The sequence below is a fragment of the Protomyctophum bolini genome (genome assembly GCF_963924005.1).
Source record: "Protomyctophum bolini genome assembly, chromosome: 11".
NCBI lineage: Eukaryota > Metazoa > Chordata > Actinopteri > Myctophiformes > Myctophidae > Protomyctophum > Protomyctophum bolini.
In genome coordinates this window covers 41,597,564-41,619,516 of record NC_137872.1, presented here as the reverse complement: position 1 = coordinate 41,619,516, position 21,953 = coordinate 41,597,564, and the positions used below count along the sequence as shown (strand labels likewise).

The 21,953-nt window shown below is 43.7% G+C and overlaps 1 protein-coding gene across 1 annotated transcript; it reads right to left on the bottom strand.

The window, feature by feature from the left end:
• Positions 1-8,314: 8,314 nt before the first annotated feature.
• LOC308323517 (uncharacterized protein) lies at positions 8,315-20,925 on the bottom strand (the record flags this gene model as incomplete). Its single annotated transcript, XM_080775246.1, has 10 exons — positions 20,543-20,925; positions 11,405-11,661; positions 10,709-10,769; positions 10,503-10,559; positions 10,369-10,398; positions 10,218-10,267; positions 9,684-9,736; positions 9,356-9,582; positions 8,961-9,204; positions 8,315-8,321 (listed from the first exon to the last, which is right to left on the bottom strand). The coding sequence occupies exons 1-10, from the start codon at positions 20,922-20,924 to the stop codon at positions 8,315-8,317; spliced, it is 1,368 nt and encodes a 455-aa protein (XP_080631372.1). The 5' UTR covers position 20,925.
• Between the last annotated feature and the right edge of the window lie 1,028 nt (positions 20,926-21,953).

Sequence of the window (21,953 nt, the reverse complement as noted above, 5' to 3'; positions counted from 1 at the left end):
GGAAGGGGAAGGGGTGGGGGGGGGGGGGGGGTGGTTTCCCCCTGGCCCGTGACTCCAGGGGGCCCGGAGTCAGATGATCGATCGTTTACAGTCACTCGACAGATACCCATTCAAAGCGTTATCTCTCAGGGCGCTACAAATATACATCCTGTAAGTTCACTTAAGAAATAAAACTAGTGTTGACTAATCATTACAAGTAGGCTATAGCTTTTATTTTGAAGAGGAAGAGGAAGTCTGTTTAGGTTGTATAGCCTACTTCCATGACAGACAGACAGTTTTTCCTGCCATAGGGAGAGACTGACATACTGTTTATACTACCATTCTGAAAGCCATGATGCTGCCCATCATCTTTGATTTAAACAATGTGTACACACTTTGGAATATACGTTAAACATGGTAGAAGTGGATCCTATCGAGCTACTGCGGCGGCAGCCAGCATTAGGTGAGTAATTAATTAATTGTAAAAGTATCACGCTGGCGCTGGTAAAATCAGCAGCAGCAGCTGCCCAATACATTAACAGGTAGGCAGGCAGGCAGGCTACAGTAGACCTACGTAGGCCTGCAGTACTGTCACTGCCTGCAAGGATGTACAGTACTTGGAACTGGCTCGACTGGCCGCCGTGCCATATTAATTTAAGTTCAGAAGTGGGTCCATCTTTTACCTGCAGCTCTGCGGTCTGCAGCTCTGCGGTCTGTTGCTTGCACACATGAAGCAAACATGCAAAGAACTACGATTTGTAGACAGACAGACAGACAGACCACATAATTATCTCCGAACACGTTCTGTCATAATATATATAAAACTTTATTTTAATATAGCATCTGTATATTTACTAAAACCTTACAAAGTGTACAAATCAAAATGTGCAAATGATGCTGTACTGTACAGTCCTACAATAGCCTATATACAGTAAATGATGTGGTACTGTGCAGTCCTACAATAGCCTCTATACAGTAAATGATGCGGTACTGTACAGTCCTACAATAGCCTATATACAGTAAATGATGCGGTACTGTACAGTCCTACAATAGCCTATATACAGTAAATTATGCGGTACTGTACAGTCCTACAATAGCCTATATACAGTAAATGATGTTGTACTGCACAGTCCTACAATAGCCTACATACAGTACAGCAGGGCTCTTCAACCTTACGGGTCTGCTGTGGACTCTCTGGTCGTCCCTGGACCATTCTCTGGTGGTCAGTAGACCATTCTCTTGTCAGTAGACCATTCTCTTGTGGTCAGTAGACCATTCTCTTGTCAGTAGACCATTCTCTTGTAAGTAGACCATTCTCTTGTGGTCAGTAGACCATTCTCTTGTCAGTAGACCATTCTCTTGTCAGTAGACCATTCTCTTGTGGTCAGTAGACCATTCTCTTGTGGTCAGTAGACCATTCTCTGGTGGTCAGTAGACCATTCTCTTGTGGTCAGTAGACCATTCTTTTGTGGTCAGTAGACCATTCTCTTGTCAGTAGACCATTCTCTTGTGGTCAGTAGACCATTCTCTTGTGGTCAGTAGACCATTCTCTGGTGGTCAGTAGACCATTCTCTGGTGGTCAGTAGACCATTCTCTGGTGGTCAGTAGACCATTATCCGGTGGTCAGTAGACCATTCTCTGGTGGTCAGTAGACCATTCTCTTGTGGTCAGTAGACCATTCTCTGGTGGTCAGTAAACCATTCTCTGGTGGTCAGTAGACCATTCTCTTGTGGTCAGTAGACCATTATCCGGTGGTCTGTAGACCATTCTCTTGTGGTCAGTAGACCATTCTCTTGTGGTCAGTAGACCATTCTCTTGTGGTCAGTAGACCATTATCCGGTGGTCAGTAGACCATTCTCTTGTGGTCAGTAGACCATTCTCTTGTGGTCAGTAGACCATTCTCTTGTGGTCAGTAGACCATTCTCTGGTGGTCAATAGACCATTCTCTGGTGGTCAGTAGACCATTCTCTTGTGGTCAGTAGACCATTCTCTGGTGGTCAGTAGACCATTCTCTTGTGGTCAGTAGACCATTATCCGGTGGTCAGTAGACCATTCTCTGGTGGTCAGTAGACCATTCTCTTGTGGTCAGTAGACCATTCTCTGGTGGTCAGTAGACCATTCTCTGGTGGTCAGTAGACCATTCTCTTGTGGTCAGACCATTATCCGGTGGTCAGTAGACCATTCTCTTGTGGTCAGTAGACCATTCTCTTGTGGTCAGTAGACCATTCTCTTGTGGTCAGTAGACCATTCTCTGGTGGTCAGTAGACCATTCTCTTGTGGTCAGTAGACCATTCTCTGGTGGTCAGTAGACCATTCTCTTGTGGTCAGTAGACCATTCTCTTGTGGTCAGTAGACCATTCTCTGGTGGTCAGTAGACCATTCTCTGGTGGTCAGTAGACCATTCTCTTGTGGTCAGTAGACCATTATCCGGTGGTCAGTAGACCATTCTCTGGTGGTCAGTAGACCATTCTCTTGTGGTCAGTAGTAAACAAATGTTTCCATCTTCAATTTACAATGTAGACATATAGCAGACGCTCTTAGCCCATAGTTATTTACAGTAAGCAATGCAAACACGAGGTAATACATCAAATGCATATAAGTATAGTCAAGGATCAAATTAAAGATCCTTCTATCAACATTTGTCTCTCTGTACAACGTCCTGCAATCTAGCAGAAAGTCCTATAAAAACGAGTTAATGATCAAAGTCAAAGTTGTGCGATTTGTCACACACATCACCGCAGTGAAACTTGCTCTTCACATTTGACCCATCTCTGCAGCCGCACTCGCTCTGGAATTATTTTTGATTAGTTGATTTGACCCCCAATCCAACCTATTGATGCTGAGTGCCAAGCAGGGACTGACACCCCAATACAACCTATTGATGCTGAGTGTCAAGCAGGGACTGACCCTCCAATCCAACCTATTGATACTGAGTGTCAAGCAGGGACTGACCTCCCATCCAACCCTTGATGCTGAGTGCCAAGCAGGGACTGACCCCCCAATCCAACCCATTGATGCTGAGAGTTCCTGGAACAACATATTTTCACATTGGGTTCAGCGGCCAATTACATGAAGATGGGGGGTCCTTGAAATTAAAATGTTTGAGAACGGTGTTTTATCTGCCAGGACCTTCGGGTGGACGGTGTTTTATCTGCCGGGACCTTCATGTGGATGGTGTTTTATCTGCCAGGACCTTTGGGTGGACGATGTTTTATCTGCCAGGACTTCGGGTGGACAGTGTTTTATCTGCCAGGACCTTCGGGTGTAAAGTGAACAGAATCGTTAAAATCTTGTCTGTAGGGATGTCGTTTTTTTGGATCATGTTGTCTTTGCTCCCGATCAAATTCATTTGATTTTGAGCATCTGCCGATACTGATTTTTCTCGATCCGATATTTCTATATTTTTATAGAACACCTGCTATGCCATATCACAATAGTACAATAGTACAATATCCAAAATCACAGACATTGTCCAGTCTAATATTATGATATGGATATACTATTGACACTCCCGATTTCCGGTCACGTGATGATATCGGGACAAACCTAATAGTTACATTACACTGTAGTCTGGCCTACAGACAACAATACATTACACTGTAGTCTGACCTACAGACAATACATTACACTGTAGTCTGACCTACAGACAACAGTACATAGTTAAATTACACTGTAGTCTCACTGTCAGCACAATGCGGTTGTGCTGCAAAGCCATGACATGACAAATATTTCACTTTTTTGTATTACCTGGGAGCTCAAGGTTAGGGTTAGTATTGTATAGTATTACCTGGCAGCTCAAGAGAAAGAACCCAGTCCTTGAGTTGTGTATTATAAGTGTTGTGAATCTCTGGATCTCTGAGAAGTTTGAGGAAGTCAGACGAAGAGCTCTCTCCTCTAGACATCAGTGCATCAATAAGGTCATAACAAGCATCTTCTGGTAGTGCTTTACTCTTCAGTTGTTGATACACTCTGTCATCAATGAGCTCTCCAGAGTGTGCATGCTGCATAATGAACTGGAAGTCTGCTTGGAGCCACCTGGCCAGTTTCACCTTGTTCTTCTTTAATATTTTCACAGAGGGTTCCTATCAAAGGGAGTAGCAGGCAATGTGTATCAAGCGTAACTACCATGTGGCCTTCTATCAAAGGGAGTAGTAGTCATTGTGTATCAAGTGTAACAATACCATGTGACCTGATTTTGAGTTGCTGTATTTGCCAGAAAACCTGGAGTATTTACCTGAGTGGAAGAAGCCATGGTCTTCTCTGGATGAGGCACAGCTGAAACGCAAAGGAATTCATAGAATTAATTACTACTATGTATGTACTGTATGTCAGTGGTTCCCAGACATTTTCATATCAAGGACCCCCAAATTGACACTAATTAGCCTCGCGGACCCCCATTTGAAAAGATATTCCAGGGACCCCCCATAAGAGAAGAGTTTTACGACTAGCAGTGAGTCTCAGCCCGTTTAGTTTCAAGGACCCCCCCAGTTTGACATGCATTAGTCTACGGACCCCCATTGAATGGCATTTCTATCTCTGGAACCGCCAATTTGTAAAATCAATGTTAATTTAACTCTGAGAGTTACAGACCCATAAGGGTCCATTTGGCTCCAAACTATCATTTAGCTGGGGACCCCCAGGAACTCTCTCACGTACCCCTGGGTGTCCCCGGAACCACACTTTGGGAACCATTGCTGTATGTGATTGTTCATATACATTGTATTATACATTTTACTGTGAATTAAAAGGCCTTAAACTGTCCGACATGCTCCAGTGTCTTCCTTCCACTGGTCTGTCAGAGACAGACACACGTGACAGTTGACACATGTCACTCAACCTAATGACATATCTGAGGGACACATACGTGAGAGTTGACACGTCACTCAACCTAATGACATGTCTGAGGGACACACACGTGAGAGTTGACACGTCACTCAACCTAATGACATGTCTGAGGGACACACACGTGACAGTTGACACATGTCACTCAACCTAATGACATGTCTGAGGGACACACACGTGACAGTTGACACATGTCACTCAACCTAATGACATCTGAGGGTTTGTTGGACATCAAATATATGTTCATTAGATGCAGTACAAAGATTGTACTGTCAATGCAATACTGTGACTTGGCTCATTATTACTGGTTGTAATTAATACCAGCTTACAACTAGAGTTTAGTGTAAACTCCATGCTAGTGTAGCTCACTGCTAGAGTTTAGTGTAAACTCCATGCTACAGCGGTATCTGAAGCTCCACTATAAGTCTGGTGCTCATTCTCTCACTCACTCACTCACTCACTCACTCATTCTGCTTGGCTATCTCTGTATCCACTGGCTTGTCTGAGCATAGCCGCAACACTAGATTGATTTTTTATAATCTAGAGTTGCAACACCAGCCCGACCTACGCTAAGAACGTAACAGTGGAATATCTCTATAATGAAATTATACATAAATACTATAAAGTGCTATGTCTACATAAAATTATATAAGTCTGTATAAAATGCTATAACATAAAGTGTTATAGCATAGTAGTGTTATATTAGGTTACATAAGTTGAGCCTTTGCATACATCCATGATGTAAGTGTGAAAGTCTCCTAAACGAGGCGATATACACATTTTGTTATGTATTTTTCCCCATTATAAAGACATACAGCATAAATTTACCTGACTCATATCTCTTACTGGAGGTTCCCTCCACTGATGCGTCACATCTCCGTTTTCCGCCTGGAAGAAAGATGAATGTAAAAAGCACACCTGTGTGAAGTGAGGGGCGCTCTTGTCGTTATACATCATCATACATCATCTCATGAACAACTGACTTCATGTGATTGGTTCGCCTACGTATTTGCTGTTTGTGTTGCCACAAATTTACGTCATATTTGAGGCACATATGACTCATTTCTCCTTTCATTGTCTATGACAAATATTGAGACGTGTGGCGAGAAAAGCTGAATATAGATGGGGCTAAGGGAGGGGCTAGCTGTATATAGGAGGGGCTAGCGCCCCTCAAAAATCACACCCGTGTGAAGTGAGAGGCGCTCTCATCTTCATACAGAGCATTCCATGTCCGCCAATCAAATCAACACAAATATGGACATAGGAGGCGCTCACAAAATAAGCAAAGACACATTTATATTGTGATATAGATATTATTGGCACTGTGCTGTTGGATGAGGAAGAGGAGAGCTGTTGGCCTGCGATCATGGAGATCAGAGTGGCATTATCTTATCTTAATGTTGCGGCTGAACCATAATCAATGGCATTATCTTATCTTAATGTTGAGGCTGAAGTAATATTTATAGTGATTGGTCAATCACAATGCATGTTACCAAACGTGTCTTACCGGTGATTTCTTCCCTTGGTGCTTCAGATGTCTTCCTGCCGACTGTAAGAGTAATGGAAATTCAAATTACTGTGTGGTTCTATAGTGATTACTGTGTGGTTCTATAGTGATTACTGTGTGCTTCTATAGTGATTACTGTGTGATTCTATAGTGATTACTGTGGTTTTATAGTGATTACTGTGTGCTTCTATAGTGATTACTGTGTGGTTCTATAGTGATTACTGTGGTTCTATAGAGATTACTGTGTGGTTCTATAGTGATTACTGTGTGGTTCTATAGTGATTACTGTGTGGTTCTATAGTGATTACTGTGTGATTCTATAGTGATTACTGTGGTTCTATAGTGATTACTGTGTGGTTCTGTAGTGATTACTGTGTAATTCTATAGTGATTACTGTGGTTCTATAGTGATTACTGTGTGGTTATATAGTGATTACTGTGTGGTTCTATAGTGATTACTGTGGTTCTGTCACTCCGCTGCCGCTCCATCTCGTGGCCGCAACTGCCGGTTAAAAGCCGGCCGGCAACTTACGGTTACCAGCCGTGTATGTGTTCCACAACACAGACATGCAAAATATCACTGACAGCTATGAGGTGGCGAAAGCTTGACCTGCCTAGCAACCGTTGCTAACACTGCGCAAAAAGCATGGAATACGGATGTGTATATTACATGAAACTCCCGAATTGTACCATCACGCCTGTATATTACCGTATATTAACTGTATATGTCCGCTAAACCTGAGGTTTACGGGAAAAATACAGTGCCCATAATTGCCCTTTAACTCCTCTTTTCACGCAGTGTAAACTATATGGATTGGCGTCGGCCAATCGCTTTTTGGAAGAGCTAATTGCTAATTGCTCAAGCGCCGATCTGACGCTACTAGCCAAACAAGTGTGTCACAATGTGACTGTGTACATGAAGAGAATAATCAGGTGACTGTGTACATGATGACAATAATCAGGTGACTGTGTACATGAAGGAAATAATCAGGTGACTGTGTACATGAGGACAATCATCAGGTGACTGTGTACATGAGGACAATAATCAGGTGACTGTGTACATGAAGGAAATAATCAGGTGACTGTGTACATGAGGACAATAATCAGGTGACTGTGTACATGCGGTAGGTATACCTTGTCGAATGGTTGCAGTCCATGTCGTAACATCTGAACCTCTCGCTTTAAGATTTAATTTGAAGGGAGGTGGCTGCTCATAGTATGCTTCAAAGAAACCTTTTAAGATTGGTGCGTCGAAGGTGAATGGCAAGCCCTGCACACAGACATATATGATATTAATAATTAACGTAATCCCACACATTAAAAAATAACATGCATACATGAGGTCATCACATTTGGGCTACGGCCGTTTTAGCCCAAGGAGTGTTTTTCGTACAAAACCAATGGCTTGGAATGGATTCAGAATCATAACGCCTAGTTTGACATGTCACAAACTACTTAAAGCATAATTCAAATTTGAAATGTTTGCCACAGGCCTATATGGGGTACGGGTACCGGGTTTTCAATGGTACCCTAACGTTCAAGCCCCTCTCATTCTGTGGACCTTAATGACCAGAGCAGACCTCTCATTCTGTGGACCTTAATTGCCAGAGCAGACCTCTCATTCTGTGGACCTTAATGACCAAATAAATAGAAAAAAATATAAAGTGTGACATGACAGGTCCTGGCTCCCCGGCTATGAGCAGAATGAGCATTGAGACGAACACACACCTCAGACGTGTCAGGGGGATCAATGTCTCCACTCGGCTCACTCAACAGATGGTACTTCTGCTCTGCCAGTGTACACTGGGTGTTCCTGACAATCCGACTGAAACGACCTTTTTCTTCTGTCTCCAACTCGTTGTTGATGTCCTGCCACACACAAGAACAATATGCAGACACGGTGATGACCAACAGGAGAGAAGGAAGGAAGGAAGGAATACTTTGTATAATCCCTCCGACTCTTCAGTTCCAAATTTTCATTTTATCTTTAGACACTGTTGGAGGGGGGGCTTATTATAATGACCTAGGCCACACTGTTTCAACATGCATACATTTGTCTTGTGTCTTGTCTGTGTTTAATGGCCGCCCCAATGCATTTCCAATGGAAGTCAAGTCACATGGTTGGACAATTTTTTTTGTTTGATGCGGGGGAGGGGGGCACAACACAGCCATCAAAATGTTTTGTCAAACAAAGTATGTAGTTGTATGTAAAGTATTGTATGTAAAGTATTAGCATGTGCACTCCATACATTCCATAGAGCTAGCTAGACCATATGGACATATGACATCATCAACTTGCGACGGGAGCAGTTCCTATTGACTGAAAGATTCTTTATTTATGAAAGAAATAAAATATTGAAGGTGTTATTTTATTTTTATTTTAGTTGTAGAGGGCAAGTATAATGTTTTAAGGCATATTTGTCGTTATCAGCCAGGGATCCTTTTAGGGCTTCAGTGTGATGTCAGACTACAGTCCCTGACTGTTAAATCCTTTCTTATTAGTTTTACTCTTGAGGCTCTAAGGGCACTGGATCAATTAAAGTCTTATTATGTAACATCATCAAAATAATGTTGAACTGAAAGCGCAGATGCAATCTTTCCGTCTCATCTTGGTGCCCATCCTTACCAGATACCATGATCCGCAGCTGCGGGCGAGGTAGATGCGGAAGGTGTGAGTGTCCACACTGCTCCCCAGATCCTCGTAGAGCAGCACCATTCCGTGGTGTTCGTCCTGCTGTGTGTCTCGGGCGATGGCGCCCACAGGCGACAGCGAGGACACCGACCACTTCAGATGACTACCAGAGGACTGGACCGTCTCAATGACGGGCTGCTTTCCAGTGACGTGCAGGACACCAAACACCTTCTCTTTCTGCTGGCCTGCAGGTGAGGATAGTGAGGAGGAGGAATGGATGGAGGGACAGTTTTATGGAGGACAAACAAGTCTAAAGAATAGTGTAACAGAAATATCACTTATTTGGTTTGTCCAAGGAAGATGTTTAGTTGTACAGTCAATAATACATGTTCTCACCAGCCAGGCAAAGGGAGTGGGGGAGCTGGATGGACTTGAGGGCAGAGGGATCCTTGTCCCCGGTCTTTATGTTGAATATGGGCCCAGCAACCATCCAGGGGTTCTGGACCAACGCGTTAAACTTGGACCAGGACAGGATGGAATAGACCACCAGAACTCGCTCCAACGCTTCGAATATCAAGCCTGTCAACACACACTCGTATGTGCCCTGTCCTTCCAGCTGAGCCCTAAGGAAGGACCACACACACGCACACACCAAAATGAAAATTCTCATATGGAATAAGAAAATAATGAAAGCAGATGATGTCAAAGTGATGTCCAGACTCACTGTAAGCGTCCTCTGGACAGTTTCTCAGGGGTGATCTTCTCATTGCCGAAGCTCTACCAAGCAAACACACACAGACCATTAAGGATCACCAACGGAAATAGGTAGGAATTTGTCACATATTAGTCTGGCTTTGGGTCGGGCTCAATGTATAAATACATTTATAGGTGAGCTACAGAAAATAAACGTAACACTGAGACAGTGATGGAGGCGAGCTACAGTAAATAACGTTAACAGCCATGGTTAACAGTCTTTCAGGAGGCTAAATGTTTTCTACTACCATGTGGATAAACCATGTATTTGTTGTAATAACTTACTTGGACACAGTTACACCTCCCAATATTCCGACCTCCCATAATTCCGAAATAACACTATCCCAAACCTTAACCTTTTTCTGAATTACGGGAGGTCGGAATATTGAGGTCGGAATAATGGGCGGACACCATGTATATGACGCATATCTACAATAATGGGAGACACTGTGTATATGACGCATATCTACAATAATGGGAGACACTGTGTATATATCAAACTGACCTGCTGGACATGTTGGCATTTTTCACAGCATGGTCTGAAGTACAGCTGATCTGGAGGGACAAAACATAATGGTTACACAATAGTTAATTATTTTGTCCGTCCGTCCGTCCGTCCATCCATCCATCCATCCATCCATCCATCCTCATCCTACCATTATCAGAATCTTCAGGTTCCTTCAGCTCTGCACAGGAAGGACATTGAAGAGAAACCATATAGTTGTGTTAATCCTTCACGTTGTATTATTAACACCAACACTCACAGTTCATCGTAGTGTTAATGTTTTACCTTCCTCTCCACTTATCTCCATCCTCTTCATCATCTTCATCAGGTCCATGCAGTCTTCTGTAGAGAGAATATACACAGTGGACAGTTAGTGGACCACAGACAGACAGGAGGCTACAGTCAGTATAAACACAGAGGACAGTCAGTGGACCATAGACAGCTTGGAGGCTCACAGTGTAAAACATTAATATGATCTGTATGTCTCTTACCAGAATCTTCCTCCTCCTCCTCCTCCTCCTCTTCCTCTGAAGACATGTTTACACATGGTGCCTGAGAATGACAGGCAAACATCAGATTCAGTCTAAATATTAAAGGACAATTCAGAATGCTACAGAATGTTTAAGTGACTTAATCCCCAAACCAGTTTAATTGTAAATGATGTACATAAAGCAATCTGTATGCAGGGTCTGTGTCCGCCAAAGACACAGTTGAAATATTCTCAACTTTAGGCGAGACCTTTGTGCCTAATAACAATAACAACAATAACAACAATAACAATAGACAAGATATCAGATAGATTAAATATCTTGCAAAGACGATCAAAGCTCATTTCAAGGGAAATTATTACGTTGTCATATTGAACGAACTGTAGACTGTGGATAAAGAGCTTTGGTGATAAATATAATAATATAATATAATATAATATAATATAATATAATATAATATAATATAATATATATAATATTATATTATATAATATATTAATAACAATTATGTGTATGGTAATGTGATAATTATTATACTTATAATAATAATAATTATATTATGGTAATGTGATAATTATAATAATTATTCTAATAATAATTATATGTATGGTAATGTGATAATTATAATAATTATTCTAATAATAATTATATGTATGGTAATGTGTGTGACTGATGTCAAAATAAATCCTCATCTCTCACCGGCTGGGGAGGAGCGACAGTAGTGACATCAGCTCCTGAAGAGGACACTATTGGCTGGGGAGGAACTACAGTAGTGACATCAGCTCCTGAAGAGGACACTATTGGCTGGGGAGGAGCTTCAGTTGGTAAATCAGGTGTTGAAGAGGACACGATTGGCTGAGGAGGAGCTACATTCGTGACATCAGCTCCTGAAGAGGACGCTATTGGTCCATCCAATTGGTTCAACCAATCGGAAACCTTCTGACTTCCACCAATCACTGGAACACAAGACAGCAAGACATTTACATGCCGTTCCACCAATCACTGGAACACAAGACAGCCATACATTTACATGCTGTTCCACCAATCACCAATGCATACAGCACGGCGAAATGGTATCAGATCCGCCAAGCTGGCATATAAGACCCGCATTGAAGCCCACTTCTACAGCTCCTAAGCCCCCGACAGGTGTGGGTAGGAAGAACATCCCCCCCCTGTCAATGGCAGCGCAACCCTAGCGGTGGAGTTAAACAACTTCTATGCACGTTCTGACAGGGACAATATGGACCCGGTGTCGCCCCCTATCCCCTCTAACGGCTCCACCTTAGTCCTGAGCACTCATGTGGTCAGACTGGGACTGCGCAACATCAACTCCAGGAAAGTGGCGGGTCGAGACGGAATCCAGGGACGGGTGCTCAAGGACTGCGCAGCTGAACTAGCACCAGTTTCCACCACCATCTTTAACCTGTCTCTTGGCTCATGCTGGGTCCCTGCACGTCTCAAGGCAGTGACAATAGTCCCGGTTCGCAACCCCTATTGTCGCAAAATGTTTCGAGAGACTGGTTATGACCAAAGCTGCCATACCGCCAACATTAGATCACTACCAGTTTGCCTACAGGAGGAACAGGTCAACAGAGGATGCCATATCCCTGGAAGAGAGGGCACTGCTCTTGTGGCGACCAGCAGCAGGTTTTAGTTTAAGGAGTGTCTGTGCATCGTTTTAACTGTTTATTATGTTTGTCTTGTCAGGAGTGTCTGTGCATCGTTTTAACTGTTTATTATGTTTGTCTTGTCAGAACAGGCATAGAGTTTTTGAGTATTTATTAAGTCCTACTTGTAGCTCATGAGGCTGAAAGATGGAGTTTCTAAGAGTACTACTTTTGATGCTTTTAATGGTTTTACCAACAATCACAAACATTTCAGTACTCGCGGGAGTTTCTCCTAAATCTATAGTGGAATCGTCAGAGCCTCGATGCGACACTTTCTTCACAGACTTACAACTTTAATCAAGGAATAGTCGGAGATTCTGTGAACGTAAGAGAGATGACTTCAAGAAATCGGCATACATCAGGAAAAGAGGAAAGAAGGGTGGCGTGCGTCAACGTTTAAGGAAACAGACGCAAAACAACCACATCCCACTACCCTCCATAATCCTGGCCAACGTCCAATCTTTGAGGAACAAAATGGATGAATTACATGGGAATATCAGTCATCTGCGCGAATACAGGGATGTCTGTCTGATGGCATTTACTGAAACTTGACTTACTGACTCTGACTCTGACACGTCATTTGACATCAGCGGCTTCGGATCGCCTATACGGCTGGACCAGGACAGTGAGGTAACACACAAAACACAGGGAGGTGTGTGCCTATACATAAATCGGAGATGGTGTAATAACTTCACCGTGCGTGAATGGTTATGCACGCCCGATATAGAGCTGTGTTTATCACCGTTGTTTACATTCATCCAAAAGCCAACGCGGACATCGCAGCGAACACCGTCTTTAGAGTGACACAGTCATTGCAATCTATCTCCCCTGACGCGCCCAACATAATTCTGGGAGACTTTAATCATTGCAACTTGAAGAAAACTTTAAACAGTTTGTATCAATATGTCAACTGTCACACACGGCGCAACAAGACTCTGGATCTATGTTATGGCTCCATTAAAGGAGAATATAAATCGGAGGCGGGCCCTGCTCTCGGATCTTCTGATCATAACATTGTACACCTTCTACCCGTTTACAAGACTGTGCTAAGGAGGGAGAAGGTGCGAAAAAGACAGGTGAAGATCTGGAATGAGGATTCCTCTCTTGCACTGCAGGGGTGCTTTGACTGCACAGATTGGTCTGTGTTTACAGAATCATCTGATAACATTGATGAAATGACAGACGCTGTGTGCAGCTATATATTGTTCTGTGAAGAAAATGTTATTCCCAGTAAGACTGTTCCCAATAACAAACCCTGGGCTTCATCAGCCCTTAAAGGCTTAATCCACAATAGAAAAAGTCTGAAATTAAAAAAGCTAAACTAAGGTACAAAGACAAAATTGAAGCTGAGCTGAGCAGTAACAACCTCAGGGAAGCATGGGACGGCATGAAAACTATGACAGGGTCCGATGATAAAGGCCATAAGCACATCTCCATGCCTGGGTTTAACTCAGACGTACAGTTGGCCAATGAGCTAAATAGGTTTTACCTAAGATTTGAGAATCAGGACTCTGCTGACAAAATGACTGAATTAAAGAACGAGACTAGAGCCCCTCCAGCCCTAGTTATTGACAAAAAAACTGTGGAAAAACACCTCAGACACACTAAGTCCAGGGCCGGATAACATACAGCTCGGCAGCATTTTTCATTTTATTTTTAACTTATCTCTTCAACAACAGCGTTGTTATGGAAAGTTATGGAAACAGTCCACAATTGTCCCACTTCCAGTTGCCAAAATTAGGACCCCAAAGTCATTAAATTACTTAATTAGTAATGAAATGTTTGGAAAAGCTAGTCAAAGATAACATCCTAAAGCAGGTGGAGGAATCTCTAGATCCCCTGCAGTTTGCATACAGGTCTGGAAGAGGTGTAGATGATGCCACTATCACCCTACTGCATTTCCTGTACCGCCACCTTGAGGGGAAAAAACACAGGCCAGATTGTTGTTTGTCGATTTTTCCTCTGCTTTTAACACGATCCAGCCACATCTTCTAGCCCAGAAGCTAATCAGTTATTTTAAACTGGATCTTAACCTTGTTAGCTGGATCATAGACTTCCTAACTGTTAGGCCTCAGTGCGTGAGGGTAAATGAGGTCCTGTCTTCTCTGCTGCTCTCCTCCACTGGTTCTCCCCAAGGCTGTTGTCTCTCCTCTACTGTATATTTTGTATACCAACGACTGTTGCAGCAATCACCCTAACAGGTATATTGTCAAATTTGCTATTGTAATTTGCTCTGTAATTGTTAGCCTTCTTGGAGACAATGAAGTACAGCATGGGCCAGTTGTCAAAGACTTCATATCCTGGTGTGACAAGTCATTCTTAGGCCGCAGTCACATCTATCAGACAAGCGTCTTATGGTTGTCTGAGGCCGCAGTCACACCTTTGAGACAGCCGTCTTATCAATGTTTTATGGTTTCATCTGTCTTGTCGTTTGTCGCATCAATTGACCACAATGCTTTGCGTAATCTGGGCGGTGCGTGGGCGGTACGAGGACATGCGGAAACAGATCCACGTGTTCGTGTTGCCTGTTGTTGTCCTTACGCTGTTAGCCGCGGGACACAGTAGCTAGTAGCTTGTTGGTTGTGTCAACGTGTTTGTGGTGACAAAATGTTTTTTTGGAGGAGAAAGAGGGCTCTTGTCCTGGCGATGTTGGTGGCGAGGAGAAAGAGGGAAAGGGAGACGCGCCAGAGAGAGCTTAGCAACGACTCCATTATTTTTAATAAAGCGCATCCATTTTACCACAACACACGACTTTATTGCTACATTTCAGGCTGTTAGCCATGGGGCACCTGGGCGCACGGCTCTCTCCTATCTGCAGTCAGACCGTTCAGCGTTACTTCAGGAGAGGAGACGACAGATGCCAGTGGACACCTCGATGTTAATGTTATTAAAAAAAATGAGAGAAAAAAAAGGGGGGGAATCATAACATTTCATGCCCAAAATGATTGTTTGCGAGCAGTAGCATTTTCAGAAATATAAGTCATGGCTACGACTCTTTCATAATCTCCAGTCCAATGCGCACTGCCCATGCGAACTGAAAACATGTTCATTCATATTAACAGTTTTATTTTATTTTAACAACCAAATCATATGATTTTGAATCATATGAATCATATGAATCAAAATTTCTGCTGAGACAGTATTTGACATTTTAATATAGTCGCGTAGTTTCAGCGATGAACGATGCACACCGAACGTTAAGCAGCTGAACCCTGAAACACAGCAGCAGCTCAATGACGAAGCTCCGTCTTTTTAAGCTCTTTTTAAGCCCTGTTTTTTAACCACTGCAGACAGCATATGGATTTTAAGGTTCGGATACACAGTTTTACTGATGTGCTTTTTAACTGGATTGCCGACATTCGGACTGTCAGCCCTGGCCTGTTGCTAGTTTTACAGCTAGCCTGTTGCTAGTTTGACAGCTGCAGCTGCTAGCTGTCACAGCCGTGGCACGTTAAACAAGCGACTTTTTCAGTTTATAAGTAGCTCCGGTCCATTCTGTCAATGCAGGGTGTGCGTGTGTACACGATAAATATCTAGTACATTTGATCATAACACAGGGCAGAATCATATACCGGTAAGCATTAGGAGTGAAAATGCATGCACCTTGAATTATAACGTTTGTTTTAATTTTCTGTTCGGCCACGACGGGCAGGGATTATATTTTCCTGTTGAATTGCTTACTGGAACAGACCAAACTACTTTACTTAAATTAATACGAAAGTGCATAGGCTTTCCTCTTCTGTGTCTGCACTATGCAGAAAAAAAACAACAGACTCAGAGTGTGAAAAGACCGCCCAGTGCAGCGTAACAAACGGACCTTCTCTCCTATTGGTTGGCGGGTAAACCCAACCCTTTTTGTCTTGTGTCTGGTGCCGCCTTGTTCTTCAGCTTGTGGACTACAGAATGTTGCGTGAATGTTTTGTGTCTTGTGTCTTGCCCCCCCCCCCCCATGAAACACGTTTGTCTGATGAAACCACGTGACTCCCATTAGAAATGCATTGGGAGCTGTCTTGTCTGATGCTTTTGATCAGACAACCATAAGACGGCTGTCTCAAAGGTGTGACTGCGGCCTGATGAAAAGCATCAGACAAGACAGCTCCCAATGCATTTCTAATGGGAGTCACGTGGTTTAATCAGACAAACGTGTTTCATGGGGGGGGGGGGCAAGACACGAGACACAAAACATTTTGTAGGCGACAAAGTGAAGAACAGGGCGGCACCTCAGACAAGACAAAAAGGGTTGGGTTTACCCGCCAACCAATAGGAGAGAAGGTCCGTTTGTTACGCTGCACTGGGCGGTCTTTTCACACTCTGAGTCTGTTGTTTTTTTTCTGCATAGTGCAGACACGGAAGAGGAAAGCCTATATGCACTTTCGTATTAACGAAAATGATTTTATTGTTAAGTAAAGTAGTTTGGTCTGTTCCAGTAAGCAATTCAACAGGAAAATATAATCCCTGCCCGTCGTGGCCGAACAGAAAATTAAAACAAACGTTATAATTCAAGGTGCATGCATTTTCACTCCTAATGCTTATATGATTCTGCCCTGTGTTATGATCTGAGTGCCTATGCTGTGTAGCCTACTTGTACGACTGTACGTGAATATACAAATGTACTAGATATTTATCGTGTACACACGCACACGCACACCCTGCATTGACAGAATGGACCGGAGCTACTTATAAACTGCAGAAACAGTACAGTAGCATATCAAAAGAGATTGCATGCAAGCTATCAAATAATTCAGGTGTCACGTCGACTCCGTGAAGTTTCTTCAAACCATTCCATATGATTTGGTTGTTAAAATAAAATAAAACTTAATATGAATGAACATGTTTTCAGTTCGCATGGGCAGTGCGCATTGGACTGGAGATTATGAAATGTTATGATTCCCCCCCCTTTTTTGAATAACATTAACATCGAGGTGTCCACTGGCAATGCCAAAGCAGTGGCATGCACTCTTCAATCTGTCGTATCCTCTCCTGAAGTAACGCTGAACGGTCTGACTGCAGATAGGAGAGAGCCGTGCGCCCAGGCGCCCCATGGCTAACAGCCTGAAATACAGCAAGTCGTGTGTTGTGGTAAAATGGATGCGCTGCGCTTTATTAAAAATAATGGAGTCGTTGCTAAGCTCTCTCTGGCGCGTCTCCCTTTCCCTCTTTCTCCTCGCCACCAACATCGCCAGGACAAGAGCCCTCTTTCTCCTCCAAAAAAACATTTTGTCACCACAAACACGTTGACACAACCAACAAGCTACTAGCTACTGTGTCCCGCAGCTAACAGCGTAAGGACAACAACAGGCAAGGCAACACGTGGATCTGTTTCCGCATGTCCTCGCACCGCCCACGCACCGCCCAGATTACGCAAAGCATTGTGGTACATTGATGCGACAAACGACAAGACAGATGAAACCATAAAACATTGATAAGACGCTTGTCTGATAGATGTGACTGGCGCCTTACAGCTAAATGTGACCAAAACAAAATACATGATCAGATTCATCAGCTTTAGAAGGACTCCTCCCAGTCCTGCTCCTACACTCATCAAGGGCACAGAAATTGAGGTTGTAGAGAGCTACAAATACTTGGGTGTCGTTCTTGACAACAAACTCTCCTTTGATTCTCATGTTCCCTCTTACATCTAAAAAAGTCCAGCAGCGTCTTTTTTTTCTGAGGAAATCTTTTAATGTCTCGTCTGTAATGATGACTCTTTTCTATAGAAGTTTTATTGAATCTGTTCTCATGTTTTGTATGGTTGCCTGGTACGGAGATCTGACTCTGGCAAACAAGAACAGGCTCAGCAGCCTCGTCAAAGTGGCCAGTAAGATTTCTGGAAGAACCCAAGCCCAACTCATAGAACTGTACAGAGGCAGATGCTTAAGAGAGCCTCCTCCCTCCTGGAGGTGTCGGATCACCCACTTCGGTCTGAGTTTGAACTGTTGCCCTCAGGTCGTTGGCTGAGGATGCCCACTACAAAGACTCATCGGTTCAAACTATCCTTTGTCCCGGTTGCTATTCAACTGCTGAACAGCAGATAGCACTTTATTCTTGCCTCTTTGCACATACTGCCCACTAATGCACTTTTGCAGACTTAGCTACTAATTGAATGTCATGAATTCTCTGCCTCTAGTGCCCTGTTCTTAGATCTTAGTCTTGTATTGAATGTTGTTGTTGTGTGTATTTTTACTATGATCTGGCTGCAAACCAATTTCCCGCAAGGGACAATAAAGCTAAACTTGAACCCTTGGGTTACACACCCTGTTAACGACCTAGAGCATAAGAACACATATGGGAGACTCCTTTTTATTTACTTTAGTTCAGCTTTCAACACTAGCCTGCCTAGTAAACTCCACAGAAAACTACACGAACTTGGACTGAAAACTATGCAATTGGGTTTTGGACTTTCTAACTAACCTACATAACATGTCAAAATTGGCACTTCCACAAGCTCTGTTGATTAACTTCTACCACTGTGCAGTAGAGAGTGTGCTCACCTATGGGCTACTGCTGTGGTTTACCAGCTGCACCAGGGCAGACAAAGAGGCCATCCACAGAGTGGTCAAGGCTGCAGGGAGGATCATTGGGACCAGTCAGTCTCCCAGTTATCTCCACAGAGTGGTCAAGGCTGCAGGGAGGATCATTGGGACCAGTCAGTCTCCCAGTTATCTCCACAGAGTGGTCAAGACTGCAGGGAGGATCATTGGGACCAGTCAGTCTCCCAGTTATCTCCACAGAGTGGTCAAGGTTGCAGGGAGGATCATTGGGACCAGTCAGTCTCTCAGAGATCTCCACAGAGTGGTCAAGACTGCAGGGAGGATCATTGGGACTAGTCGGTCTCTCAGTTATCTCCACAGAGTGGTCAAGGCTGCAGGGAGGATCATTGGGACCAGTCAGTCTCTCAGAGATCTCCACAGAGTGGTCAAGACTGCAGGGAGGATCATTGGGACCAGTCAGTCTCCCAGAGATCTCCACAGAGTGGTCAAGGCTGCAGGGAGGATCATTGGGACCAGTCAGTCTCCCAGTTATCTCCTTCACCTCCCGCTGCCTACGCCGCACACATAACATCCTACAGGACCAGTTCCACCCAGCACACCATCTCTTCCAACGTCTGCCCTCTGGTAGAAGATATCGATCCATCCGGTCCAGAACCAACTGAATGAACAACCTGCCCCCCGCATCCCGAGCCCCCTCTATAGTATTAAAAGGGTACTGAAAATGGACTTGGTCTTGCACTGAACTTTGGACTTTGCACTATTACATTGCACCAGCACTATTGCACTTGGCAGACGAAGGAAATGAAGGCATTTGTAGAATCTGTCTCAGGTGTCATGGCAGCTTGAATGTCTGTCTGTTCTAACTTTTTATTTCTATGTCCTTTAGGTTGGAGCTGCATTCTACCAGTGGAGAGGTGTGTCCTGGTGATTACCTGGCTGGTCCCCATCTGGCAATCACCTGGCTGGCTACTTATACCTGGCTGTGATGGCACGCAGTGCTCAGTGATAATTCCTCTTCGGCCAGTGCACAGCGCTGTGCTTTTGTACTAGGTCAGTTGAATTCTAAGACTCAAGAACATTTTCCGCTCCTCTACTGGCCTGATCCTAATTGTTGGTCTCATTTCTCAGTACCTGCCTGCCAGCCTGACCACCTCTCCATGCAGCTCCAACTGAAGACCTAATTATTATTTTCTGCCTTGGAACCTGGGACCTTTTGGACTTAAGTTATTTTTGCCTTGAACTTTGCCAACTTCTGTGTTTTGGAGTGAATAAATACTCTAGTTTTTGCATCTTACCAAGTTTCCTTGTCTGATCTGTCTGCATCTGGGTTCCCTGTCTGCCGTGACATCAGGTCTTAACACTTCAGCTTAGCGATAGCCGAAATCTGAAACCTTTTATCTCTGATTCTAATCCCAGATTCAAAACAAACTTTATTTATGTCCGATTCTGAACGCGGTTAAAAATAAAACCATGACTCGGGTGGTTCACGAATCTGTGATCTTCCCGCGATAGGATTGCTTACTGTATGTGTGAGCTAACTTCTGTTAGCTCACTCAGCTAACTTCCTGTTGGTCATTTAACTTGAATATGGCGCCTCAGTGAAAATACCTCCGCTACTGGAATGGACATTGATTGACTGTTTAACAGTTTGCAGAACGGGTAATGATATTGATACTCACTGCTTGGAAGACTGAGGTCCATGCTGGTTCTGCTTGGAGGACTGAGGTCCATGCTGGTTCTGCTTGGAGGACTGAGGTCCATGTTGGTTCTGCTTGGTGGACTGAGGTCCATGCTGGTTCTTCTTGGAGGACTAAGGTCCATGCTGGTTCTGCTTGGAGGACTGAGGTCCATGTTGGTTCTGCTTGGAGGACTGAGGTCCATGCTGGTTCTGCTTGGAGGACTGAGGTCCATGCTGGTTCTTCTTGGAGGACTGAGGTCCATGCTGGTTCTTCTTGGAGGACTGAGGTCTATGCTGGTTCTTCTTGGAGGACTGAGGTCCATGCTGGTTCTTCTTGGATCTTCTGGCTCCATCACCACATACCCCACCATCCTGTCAATCATCTCCTGCTCTTTCCTCCTCCATTGATCTTCTCGTGTTCTCCAGTCTTCTTCTGTCAATCCTTTCCTTCTCTGAAACATCTGCTTCATTAATGAAATTCTGTCAGAGGCCTGGCTCATGCTGTCGTATCCTGAAGAGGGCGCTATTGATCCAGGACGCGAGGACGAAGCCTCGTTAGTGAACCAGCTGCCGTGTCCTGAAGAGAGCGCCATTGATCCACGACGCAAGGACGAAGCCTCATCAGTGAACCAGCTGCCGCGTCCTGAAGAGAGCGCCATTGATCCACGACGCAAGGACGAAGCCTCATCAGTGAACCAGCTGCCGTGTCCTGAAGAGGGCGCTATTGATCCAGGACGCAAGGATGAAATCTTGTCAGGTGACCAGCTGTGTAAACTTCCTGTCTCAGATGGCGTTACAAGACTCACTGGAATGAAACGAGACATTTACAATGATGAAAATACAAGAAGATAAAACTACAACTAGGCATTATATTATTATAACCATTAAAGGTAGAGTAAGTGATTTCACTGAAAAAAACCTTAGGTTTCGTTTTTGGCTGTGGGACCTAAGCCTTTGTCCAATCAGGATAGAGAGTCAAAAACGAAACCTAAGGTGTTTTGACCCCCAGGGGTTAACTGGGGACAGGGAGGAACTCCTTATATGGTCAGCACACTCTATAGTAGAGAGGATTATCACAACAAAACAAAAAAATAAGTGATATTTGAATTAAGTGAAATCACTTACTCTACCTTTAATACTAAAATAATATCGTTGCTGTCAGTAAGAAATCTACCTAACTCCAAAATGTTCATTTTTCAGGAAATGAAAAATATACATTTTAAAGGAAATGAAAAAACCTTATATTTTTTGATGCGATGCAATACTGCCTCAGTGCCTCATCAAAGTTGGTGTTGTGACTTTATATGTTGTCAATTACTTGCATGAGAAGGGGAGAGGTGGTGGAGTTAGCTTCTTTAGCAGACAGTTTGAGAGGGGGAGAGGTGGTGGAGTTAGCTGCCTTAGCAGACAGT